We start from the raw sequence: 13138 nt of genomic DNA, 5'->3' as shown, positions 1-13138 counted from the left end.
AAGAGATGTCCAGTGGATAATAGCGAGCTCCCAGCCAAAGTCAGAAGGAAGAAAAGACCGCTGGATAATAGGCTAAACCTAGTTGTAATGGTCCAGAGAAAGATTCCCCGTAGACCCTATAAATGTACACATTCTCTTTTGTAACACTCAGGCACAACATGAATAAAACACCATACTTGATTCTCACTGTGATCTCATAACATAATCAACTAAGAACCTTCAATAATGGTCATTCTTATCTTCTTCATCATTCTCACTAAAACCCATCATCGAACTCTCACACAATCATATCCGGTTCAATTAGGGTTTCAACACTTATAGTAATAAACTAATAATATCTTTGTAAATCATTTTTTAATTCAAAGCCAATCTAAACCGGTTTACCACTTGGAAAAAACCGAGTGTCCCAACTAGTGTCATTTCCACCCGTACCAACAAAACCGGTTAGAGGTACATGCAAGAATTATTTAGTTTAAACAACATTTGACTTGTGGGTTCACGACAATTTTAATAATATGAATCAAAATTTTGTACCATCTATTTTAAATGAATCAACCCAATGTTAGTTTCACCAAACACCATTTCAATCCCAAATGGAATGTGTGGATCTCCCCCAAGGACACGTGACTCAAACGATTAGACCATTCGTACTCGAGCTTTGTTGTGGCGTTTTGGCCGGGGCACCCCCTGGCGTTTTCGGACAACTTTTTTGAGGTAGTGTTTTATACAATGTTCAAGTGGCACACATTTTAATTAATATAAACGATAGACATTAAAAAAACTATAAATCCTTTTATTTATAAAATAAAACAAACCCCCATTTCAATATTTTTAAACCATCTTTTTCACCTTCTTCATTTTTTTTAAATAACCCAATAAATACCCATCACTTTATAATTTATATGGAGCAACCAAATTCTAAACTGATAATTAGGGTAGGGTCACGAAGATTGACCCATGAAGAAGAGGCAAATAAAAGGGTTAGCAAATGTTTGGGTCTATGTTTCCGAAGACTTGGACCCCGATGAACAAAGAATGTCGGGTTTTTGACCACAAGTTTGTAACTATTTTGTTTCAGAGGAAGGATCAAGCGGTCGTTCAGAGGACCAAGTGTGCTCGGAATGACAAATTAACCCTCGTGATAATGGCACATATGAAGTCATAACAAAAGTCAAACGCCTATGGAATTGTATATATTTTGTTTATTGAATAAAGAATTGTTTCAAGTATTTATGTCATTTTAAATTTATAATCTATGTGTTTTTATTTATTGAATAAAATATTAATCTATTTTTTTTTGTTTAGTTTTAATTAAAAATTAAATAATCAAAAAAGAATAAATAATTGAGTAATGATTGATGGAGAGTTATGAGGAGAGTTGTGACTTAAAATGCCTCTAGGTAGGGCATTATGACTACGGATGGTCTTACAAAACTTCGTTGAATGCACAGTTTACTAAATTACAAAATGAGGGATTTGAAAAGCTTGAAAGATCGCAACGGAAATAGAGGGCACCATCTCACAACTCTAAGGTGTCACACCCCAACCTACGACAGAAATGTCGGGGCGTAACATATTACACAGTAGCTTACAAGACACTAACAATATTTAGTGACAATTACTAATTATTTAATTTAAATAACCAAATTACATCACGAAAATTCAATGAAAAACGTTATCCCAAATAACCCAAATTTAAAAATAGTAACTCGATAATTTATTTGGTTCTTGATAACCTAAAAGTATCATATACTTTCTTGCATTTACCCATCTCATGTAAGTACTTGCAACATGTATGTATATATATTGATCAACACAAGGTTGGTGAGCAAATATACAATTTAGTATATGTGATAAATAAAATCAATTCTTATGCGAATGCGTAATCACAACTATTAACTTGTAACAAAAACATATAAAAATTTGTTCATCACGACTAGGTTAAGCTACTAAGAAGGTGTAAAATCTTACTAATGAAGATGAGGCCACCAACAATAAAACATTAAACAATTAAGCACTTTACATGTTAGCAAATAATTGAGCAATGCACGTAAATGCATATAATAGAATTGTATCTGATGTTGTGAAATAATGATATTGAAGTTTAAAAAATACATGTTGTCCCTAAAACATAAAAATTAAAAAGAAGATGTGATTTACTCACCTTAAATATTGGCGAGTGAAGGAAGACAATAAAAAATAGGAGAAAACCCACTTTAACGAGCTGACCAAACCAAACTTGAGGAAACCTTAAAATTCAAATAAATATTACAAAGTTAAAATAAAACTAAAACGACTAAGAATTAATAATAAAATCTAAGATTTAACATAAAAATAAAGAAAACGAAACTTAAGCGAGTGTTCGGTTTTTAGTTGGGCCGAATGTCGTTATGAGATCGAACTCGAGTCCAACATGTCCAAAAATTAATTACAAATACAAAACATTCAAAATTCAGAAGCTAATTCGAGATCAATTCTGAGTGAAATTGAAATGCCCCAAATTTGTGTCCATCATAAACCCTAGTTTTAGATTAAACATATTAAGCATGAAATCCCTCAAATCCATTGAAATTTGGTTTAGGTAGAAATTTTTTAAATGGATTTTTTTTTGCTTTCGTTCTAGGGTTCATAACCAACTGGTAAAAAAAACTTACCCGACAATTGATAGAGAAAGTAGTTAATTATGATTAAATAGACTCTTTGCTTTGTAAAGTCAAACCTTGAAGGACAATTGATCTAATAACTTGAATTCGTGAAAGTGATAAAGTTATGAGTTGAGTAGCGAGAATGAACAACATACTACCTCACTTTATATAGGAAATCAGATTTAGCTTCATGTTTATCATCAATTTGATAATAATTCGTTTAAAAGTCAAAGTGAATGATATAAACATTAATCCTCAATTTATAACTTGAATTTGACGATAAGATCAGGAGATTAAGATGGAATATGCTATAGATTATTCTATAACCCTTGAATTTGGAATACAACGCGATTAGGATAGAGATTAGAACTTAAACGAGTTGTAACCGAGCTTGAACACAACTCAGCTGCACAGCGTTGTGGCCATGCTACGCGAAGCAGCAGGTCCACCCTCGCCATGCTACAAGGCAGGGTGTGTTCACCGGCTTTCTTGTTTTTACAATTTTAACCCCTTATGTTTTCATGAATGCACTTTTAGGCCAATATAAGCACTATTAAGGATGTTTAACATGTTTAAGCATCAAACAAATATAAAATAACTTAAAGAACATAAAAAACTAATAAACACATGGTTGTACTGAATACAAAATCCCAGGTCGGGTAAACGGTTATAAGCAGTGTTGCAAAAATCGCTAGTCGGTAGTCGGGCGGTGGGGTGGGGACTAGCGATTAGTCGGGATTAGTCGGGATTAGTCGAGATTAATTGGATCAGACTTTAATGTATATTTTTTAGTTTTACACACACACACATTTTTATATGTAATTTTCAGTTTTATGCATACACAAACATATTTTGACCGGGAATTGTTTGGAATCTCGCTGGAAACCACTAGTTTTTGCTACAATCTTGTCGAGAATAGTTGATTTGGGTCGGAATCTCTCCGGAAACCACTATTATGGTCGGAGTATTGCCGAAAACCATCAATTTTGGCCGGATTTGACTGTTGACCGATTAATTGGCCGACTAGCCCAAAATTAATAAGTGAAGTGGGGACAATAATCGGTGCCTAGTAGAGATTTTTACAACACTGGTTACAAGCACACAAACTAAAAAATTGACGGAAGTCACATAAGGAGTAAGGCCGTACCAGCCAGGGGGTTCGTTGGCAAAAAAGTTTCCTCAACTTTTATTTTTCAGAGATGAATAAATATTGTTTGGTTAGTCAATGGGTAGATGGCATTTCTTGGAGTTGACAAAGACCGGTCATTGGAGGAAGAGAAAGCGGCCAATTTTCTAGTCTGATAGTTGTATTGGATCAGATTAGCATGGGTAGAGATCTAGATATGTGGGTTTGTAAGCTGGGGAATATGACGTATTTTTAGGTTAAAGGTATTAGGAAGATTATTGATGATTATCTCATTCCAAAAGGGATACGAAAGACTAATTGGGCTAATTTCTGCATAAAAAAAGTCAATATATGTGCATGGCGAGTGTTAATTTAAGACATCCTACTAGTAAATTTGGTGAGAAAAGGAATAGATATCCCAACATGATTTGTCCGGTTTGTAATGAGTTCTAAGAGACTAATGATCATGTTTTTGCTACATGCTCTATGGCAAGTCGAATTTGGCATCTTATTGTGTCGTGGCTCAGTCTTTCTAGGTGACAGGTTCTAGCCCGGATAAAATGAAGGATTGGTTGGAAGCATTGAAATTTCAAAATCACATTAAAGACTTTATCGGGTTAATTATATTTATCACTTGGTGGATTCTATAGAGATTCAGGAATGATACAGTTCACAATAACATTCGACAAAATAAGCATACGTTATTTGATGATATTTTACAATTCGCATACCTTTAGTATAGTACAAGGAACAAAAAATGCAAAATTGTTAGGACCGAGTGGCATAATAATCCGTTATTGTACTTTTAACTTTTTTTTTCATATTCTAACTTATTCCTATGAGTGTTTCTATAATAATAAACCGCATTTCAAAGAAAAGGACGAACAATTTCAAAACATTAATTTTGAATTCGTCGAGATATAAGTCAAATTAGCAAGCGGAACACGAGTACAAAATTGGCATCAAGAAAAGATGGAGGAGATGAAAGCGAAAAAGATGCGGCTCATATAGAGAATAACATGAAGAAATCGAAAAAAAGGATTTTCAGTTTTACATATGCCTTATGGACCTTTGATCGGATCGCAACTGAACGTGATGCTACAATGAAGGCAACAAGTAAGTTTTAGCATAACTTATTTTTATTATGTATTTTAGTTTCTAAATGTCTATTGCTCTTTGTTTATTTTAAATTTATTTTTTTTTCTTATAATGAAAAATAGTTTTTGTTTACCTTTTCATTTATTAATTTTAAATGTAGTTGCGGATGGTGAAGTATGCGAAATATAAGCATTTTGCTAGTTTAGGCAATAGGGTATACTCTAACCCCATATTGACTCCACATAAGCACAACATCATTTATTTTTCTCTCTTTCACTCCATCCCACCCAAAGTAAATGGTTTAATCATTTTAACTTCATCTCACTCTTATTAATTGTTAATTTAATATATTGTTTTATTGCCTTTTAATCCGTTAAAAGCGTAATCCAATAGTGGTTTAATCTATCTTCATGTGAGAAGCAAAATGAGATGCCACAACATACATGTATCAAGGGTTAGAGGTGCATAAACCAGTTTAAAATTCAAAATCGGTTTGGGTTGAAACCGGTTCGGTTTGGTCAATAAAAGTCAAAACGGGTTTATAATCGGTTTCGATTCTGGTTAAAACCGGTTTCTTACCATGTTATGATCGGTTTTGGTTCGAGTTTTGACCAGTTTCGGTTCGGTTAACTGATTTGGAATCGGTTTTGACGGAGAAAATTACAAATTGGGTTCTACATAATCGGTTTCAAACCGGTTCAGTTTAGGCTCGATTTTCAATCGGTTTATTTGCGCACCTCTATCAAGGTTGAGGGTAAAAATGTACAAACAAAATATATAGTAATATCCATAGAATATAGATTTAGGTAGTGTTTGGCCGAGCTTCTTTAAATTGTTTATTTGTTATTTGAAAAGCTTTAATTGGAAGTTTTTCAAGCTTTAAACTGAAGATTGCCAAACAGCTTTTACTTTTCAAAAATCAAATAAGAAAATATACAATTTTTAAAGGCTTACCCAAATACTCTCCTTATATTTATATAGACATATATTAACGTAACAAGAATAAACTTAAAAAGTAAGTTAGCATTTGGTAGACAAGGAAAACACGTAAAAAGAATAAACTTTAAATATATGATAACAACTTTAACTTCCAGTGATAACATTACCCGTATTTATTTCAAAACTTTAAACATGTGTCACGTGTAGCGTACTTTCCTTTTATGTGTGACGTTATATAACATAGTTATACGCTTCTACCCAATCATCAACAACGAAATCACATCAGGCCTAGCCGACTTCTCTCCGCAACCCTCAACCGTTCTCTATTCTCCTCAGATCTCACACATTATGCAATCATTCTATGCCCCCCCCCCCCCACTCACATCCAACTATCTCCGCTCTTAACGAACCGCCAATCCACAAATCACTAACCCTTCTCTCTCTTTCCACGTCAGCGTTCATAAAGCGGAATAAAAAATAATACTTTTTTTATAAATTAGCATAAACTAATATTAGTTGTGAATATGAGAATATGTGATAAAAAGTGGTGATACAAAATTATTATTATTATTAAGAGTGTATAATATAAGAGTTAAGTAACGGTAACGGAAAGTTGCCGGTTTAAGGTAAGAGAGGAAGGTCATTGGTTATCCTTCCATGAACAAATATTTCCTCATTTGCATGCATTGCAATTACATACACACACACACACCCCTTTCTCTCTCTAAAACCTCACTTTCTCTCTCTATAACTCTCACTTCATTCATCACCAATTCATCATCATCATAACAATAATAATAATAATAATAATCAGATCAAACCCCAGTTCTTCAACTTATTATTAATTAAAACCCAAATAATAATATTAAAAAACCACCCCCCATGGAGCCTCAACGGAACCCTCATTACGCAACTGGGTTTCCGTCAATGTCGCGGGTGGTGATCGACGACGTCGTTTTGGCTGAGTTCGATCGGAATCATCAGTCACCGTCAAGTTTCCCAAACTCGGTGATCGATGTTGACGAAACGGTGTCTAATCTGTTCTCCTCACTCAACCTCTCGTCCAACAACACCTTCCGTTGCCGGAATCTCACTCACGCCGCCGATGGGTTTGCTCCGATCGGTGCCGCTCATCCGTTCCGAAGTGGTGACGTCAGCAACCGACAACAATCCTCCAGTGTGGGACACCCTACCCAGCTTACGGTGGACCCGCACCCCCATCATTACGATTATGAGTATGATTATGATTATCCTCTGTGGCTCAGCAGTAGAGATCAGGTTGTTCGTTCTTCTGGCTTTGACCACACCTTTGACTTTGACCTTGACCAGCCGTCTAATTTGGTATTACTAAACAATAAAGCACGAAACAATAATATTATTAATAATAATAGTAATCAGTTTTTGAGTCAGCTGTCATTGAAGGAGTTGAGTGGTAAGATATGTGTGCTGGCTAAGGATCAAAGTGGGTGTAGACTGTTGCAAGCAAAGTTTGAGAACCCGACAGACGACGAGGTTGAGCTTGTTTTGTACGAGGTTCTGGACTCGATTAGCGAGTTGATGAAGGACCAGTTTGGGAATTATTTGATTCAGAAGCTGATTACTGTGTGCAATGATGATCATAAGTTCAGGATACTGTTGGCCTTGACCGAGGCTCCTCTTGAAATGGTTCTTGTTTGTTTGAGCCCACATGGGTATGTAGCAGTAGTAGTAGTACTATGTTTGGTTATTGTGTTTTGATGATTGAATATGATGATTATGTTGATGCTGTTGTTGTTGTTGATTGTGTAGGACTAGAGCAGTGCAGAAGTTGCTCGAGAATTTGACTGAGTCGTATCAGATTACTTTGGCCATTGCAGCTCTTCGTCCTGGTGCGGCTAGACTGGCTAGTGATCCGAATGGCCACCATGTTATTCAGTATTGCTTGATTCGTTTCCCTGATGATGTTATTGAGGTATAATACTACCATTATTATAATTAGGAAAATCGTCAAAGTGGTTGTTTAGACCGATAAGTTTGACAAAATATCATTTGACGTTTCTTGTATTTAGTAAAAGAAATTGTTTCAGCCTGCCAGAAGCTTTCACAGGGCACACCCTGCTGCAGATTTCAATCTGGCGCGTCAAAATGGGTCTGTTGCGCCAGATTGAAATATGTTGTGCCAAGGGATACTTGTCAGACACTATTGATTGGACATTTTTTAAAGGTTGGATATTTTGTCAAACTCATTGGTCAAGATGGTCATTTTTGATGATTTTCCCTTCTTGTTGTTGGTGTTTTATGTCTTGATTCTCTTAGTCACGTTTCATGTTATCTAGTTTACTTTACATTACATTTCAAAAGGTAAAAAAGTGATTTTTAGAGTAAGGGGTCTCAGTGGGATAACTTACGGGATAGAGGTAAGGTGTACCCTTGTCCCACCCTCCCAAGACCCCTACTATTGAGTGAGATTTTATTGTGTACGTTTGTTTGTCTTTTACTAGTATATAATATTTGTATATAAATCTCAAAGCAATTGGCAAAACAAATGAAACAAATAATTCTACATGATGTCCATAATGTGTATATGGTTCATTGATAGTACACTTTGATCTTCCATTTCATCAAATGAGTCTTGAATGTGTTCTATATGTCTATTTCGCATAAAAAAGTAATATTTTTTTAACTAAGATCAGTCAATTAATATTATCAATGTGACTTTGGCAGCCTATTTTGAAAGAAATAGCAGATAAATGTTATGAAGTTGCAACCGATAGAAGTGGCTGCTGTGTGCTGCAGGCGTGTATCGAGCACTCTCACGGACAAGTGAGAAACCGTTTGGTTGGTGAGATATTGAGGAATGCAGTAATTCTAGCGGAACATCCTTACGGGTTCGTGTCTCTAAATCCTTATATGTATAACAATATAACATGATCATAGCATGCCTTGTTCTTTTCTAATACAAAAACCATATTATAAACATTGTGTAGAAACTATGTACTTCAACATATGCTGGGATTGAAAGTACCAGAGTTTACTGCACGGCTTGTGAGGCAGCTTCAAGGGAACTTTGCATCTCTTTCATGCAACAAGTATGCTAGTAATGTTGTCGAGAAATGCTTGAATGAAGCAGGCGAAGATCTTTCTGCGCAGATTGTTATGGAGTTGATCACATGCTCAAATCCTGCTTTGCTTCTAATCGACCCCTATGCTAACTTTGTTATTCAGTCTGCTTTGACAGTTTCAACGGTTAGTAGTTTCTTTTCTTCCTCATACTGTTATCAAAGTTATATTTTTTTAGCAAACCGCTGCGGTTAAACTTACCAATAATCACTTTTTAGTTTTTGAATAAACTGCTTATGTTGAAACAGGGGTATGTGTACGATTGTCTGTTGGATCTCATATCAGACAACATGGGATCTATGAGAACCAATCTTTATGGTAAAAAGATACTGTCTTGGTTTGAAAAGAGAAGGATCTTGGCCATCTAGACCAAGATGTTGTGAATAACTGAGGTTAGATGCCGTCATCAATGTGTGTGTCATAGTCATATAATATAATATATCTTGTGTTTGTAGTGAATGTGTTAAAGATTACTCTTGAAAGACGTGGAATAATGTTGTAGCTGTCTGTATACACTCCTTTTGGTTCAATCTTGTAGGTGAAGTTGTGACATCTTGTATACTCTTTACTAATTGTTTATTTCCTTGATTGCCGATGAATGTTCGTTTTCTTGATAGACATGTTGATCATGTTTGTTTTGTTCTTTTGATATGCGTTTATAATGGCCAGTCAATCACTATTACTGGTCTTTTATGTTGTATATGATATCATAGTAAGTGTTTACTTGCGAAAATATGAATATTTAACCATTGTAGTAGAAAGTTTTTGACCAAAATTGGAATGTTTTCAAAGTGTGAAGGTTTCTTCTGTGAATTGTTTAAAGTGCTATGGTTACAAATAACTCATGAATATATTGTACCTCGTTTATGTCATTATTTGTGTGCTTGTGGTATATCTTAGAGTTTCTGAAATTTGGTAAAATTGTACTGTTAGTGTATGTATGAAATATACCATTAAAATATACTTTCATGATAACAAAAACCAAAAATATGTGACACGTGATAGTTATAAATATTCACATGTTAGTCTATACACAAGCGAATATCAACATCAAAAGATACCAATAGTTCAAACACTTGAAAAAGGCAAAGTCGTTGCACATCATAAGCGACGCTGGTAAAGGGTTCAACAATATATCACATGTATAAGGGCTGAACTAAACCTATCGAGTCAACTTTCACTTTCAAAATCAACTTTAAGCAAGGTCATCCACTCATCCTTGCGTGTTCAAAGTAAATGGTAAATGAGTCGTCTCTGGACTTTTGATTGATCACGTAAGAATCAACTTAGTTTTAAGTGATATAAACCAACAATCATTTGTAAATACATCCAAACTTTATAAAATAATTAGAAAACTTATAGAAGACCTTTTTTCTATCATGAGTTGAAAGGAATCTTCCATATATGGAGTAATGCCAACAAAATCTGTTCATGATACAAACACTTTGGATTAAATTGGTTAAAACTTTACAAATGAGGCAAGCATCTTACTCGCTTTCATTCTTGACTTGCCAACTTAGCTTTCCCAATTACCTTCGAATTTAAGCATAATTGTTATAGTCAAAATCCATTTTTTCCTTATAACCTTTCACATGTTTTTAATAAAGAAAAAGGTTTGTGTATGTGTTTGTGTATGGACAAGACAACAAGTATACGTTTGTACCGCAAAACCTAAACTTCTATATTACATAAACACGCTTATACGTCTTATAATCGAAATTCAGTATCTTAGATAGCAAGAATTGAAGTAAGTTGTGAGCTTCATTAATGTATCAATGATCAAATTATATAAATTCTTCTTTATAAAGTACGGGAGAAGTTTGTTAATCTCTACGTCTACCAAGTGTATTTGAATATAGCAATTAGGGAACTCTAAATTATAATAAAAATCAAGTCAAAGAATATATCATTATATATATGAAGATATCATATACTTAAAACATATCATAAAAACATCTCATGGGATACATAATTGTGAATTCGTGATGTGTTATTAAAGCACTAATAAATATAAGGGCCGCAAGATCATTTGTTGATAGTATGAGGGGTATTTTAGTATGTGGTTATGGTAGTTAGTTGAGTTGAGTTCTTAAATGTATTGTAAGTAGATGACTAGATTCAGTAATCAATTTGAAGCTTGCTGTCTCTCTTTCCAAAGTCTAAAACCTTAAAACTTACATAACTTTATGATTTAGAAATCTCTATTCTTGTCACATGTAAACTTCAAAACTTTTATTCATGCCATGTTTTTTTTAAAAGACCAACAAATTCATTCCAAGACACTAGCAAGAAGCTAGAAAAGTTTACAAAGAAACAACATACTAGAAACAAACCAACACCAACTATAAATTACCAAACGACACCGTTAAAAGCTAAAACTCTGCCATTTATCCCATGCAAGACTGTTTCGCCTCCCTTTATTCTTCACCCACAAAAAACACAATACTTTTATTTCTTCCACAAGTCCAACTAGGTAGATTCATGCCATGTAATTAACTATTGTTGTGAATTATAACGTATAACTATTTATAAGATGTGAAAGCAGAATTTGAATTTGATCTCAACTTGTAAGGTTTATAACGATCCTAAAGAACTCTTAACGTAGGTTTCTAAGTTGATTGACGAATCCTCTTTCAAATAATAATAATAATAATAATATATTATTATTATTATTATTATTATTATTTAGAAAAAGAGAGTTTTTTATCAAGATGGATGGTATGGAAAGTATTTACTAAAATAGGTGATTTCAAAAATATTTACCAAAATAGGTTTTTTATATTTTCTATTCCATTTTAACTTTACAAAACATAAAGAACTCTATCTCCACCTTCAGCTTTCCAAACCATCGTTCCAATCACAGCACCACGTTTGATTGATTCAATCACATATTTATGTATGATTTGATAGCAGGTTTGGTCGACGTTCGATCGAAGGTTTCAAAATTAATCAATAGTTGGCACATATTTAAGTTAATGGCATGCATTTGTATCAATTCTTCAATGTCACTGGAAGGTTTTTATTCTTTAAGTTCAATCACAGGTCGAATTCTTGTTGCAGGTTGGATTTAAACATAAATTTGTTTTATGTCAAAAAAAAAAAGAGAGAGAAAATCATAAGCTTAATTGTTTCAATTTTAGCTTCCCCGAATTGACTAAAATTTTGAGTTGACTCTAATGCTTTTGCAGGCATAGTAAGTTAATAAGTTCTTACTTTTAATTATTTAGTTTAAGTTATTTATATCTGTGAACTTCATGAATTATTTACAGTTTATGAGTAATAAACAATTATTTTGATGCTAACCGCTTTGTTCTTTATAAAAATTGATTAAACGAGTCATGTTCAGGTTGACTTTTATTATTTGTATCTTGTATTATTTGTATCTAAGTTAGGGTTGATCTTTGACCCGAATAAAATTATGTGTTGTGTTTGTGTTCCACAATTAAACTCATTAACCCAGCACGAATTACATCAATATTTCATAAGGTTTTAATATTTACTTATAATGATTTAAATATGTGAGTTCGTTACTAACATCGCTTTCTCTCATATGTTATAAACCACCAAATTATTTTTCGCTTTTTTATATTTCGTTTTAAAGTATAGTTGGATGTTTTTTTTAGTTGTCACTAATATGGTTTGATTAAAAAATTAAATAACTAAAGAAAATATAAAAGGCTAGTTAAAATATAAAAAAGCATATTGAAAACATATAAAAGAAAATAATTATAACAGGCTGCTTGAATAAAATTTAAAGAGAAATTAATTAAAAAAGAGAATTCAAAATACAGTAATAAATAAAAATATTCATTTTATTAAATATTTTTTTAAAATCACATATTTTAATAAATACTTTTTTCCAACCTCGTTTTGATAAAAAAAGAAAACTCTAGAAAAAAAAGTAGATGTGAGCGTCTACAGTTTTCGGAGTCCATATTTACTCTCTTTGCTTTTCGTTCTTCTATCTTAATTCCTAAATCTTTACTATTATTTACTATTACAGGCTCTCTTTTTTCACCTAATAAGGCTATGAGTAGTGGAGGGGCTACAAATTGGACGAATTATGACACGTGACGCCCAATCAGCAAATGATAGGAATTTGTTTTTGGGGTGTAATGGTATTGTAGCCCCCTCCAGTGTCACGTCACCATTTTTTATTATTTTTTTAATAATTAAACTAAACAAATAAAAAACCATTAAATTAAATAATTAAATACAAATACATTAAAAT

The 13138-nt window shown here is 33.3% G+C and overlaps 1 protein-coding gene across 1 annotated transcript; it reads left to right on the top strand.

Annotated features, from left to right (window-relative positions):
• Positions 1-6690: 6690 nt before the first annotated feature.
• On the top strand, positions 6691-9598 carry LOC143590989 (pumilio homolog 12-like). Its single transcript, XM_077071322.1, has 5 exons — positions 6691-7499; positions 7597-7759; positions 8512-8675; positions 8775-9033; positions 9156-9598. Exons 1-5 carry the CDS (start codon positions 6691-6693, stop codon positions 9273-9275), a joined length of 1515 nt encoding a protein of 504 aa, XP_076927437.1. The 3' UTR covers positions 9276-9598.
• Positions 9599-13138: the final 3540 nt, after the last annotated feature.

Source organism: Bidens hawaiensis, unplaced genomic scaffold, assembly GCF_021521415.1.
Source record: "Bidens hawaiensis isolate Kalapana, Puna unplaced genomic scaffold, B.hawaiensis_p1.1 tig00039115_1, whole genome shotgun sequence".
Classification (NCBI taxonomy): domain Eukaryota; kingdom Viridiplantae; phylum Streptophyta; class Magnoliopsida; order Asterales; family Asteraceae; genus Bidens; species Bidens hawaiensis.
This window is presented reverse-complemented; position numbering and strand designations above follow the sequence as displayed.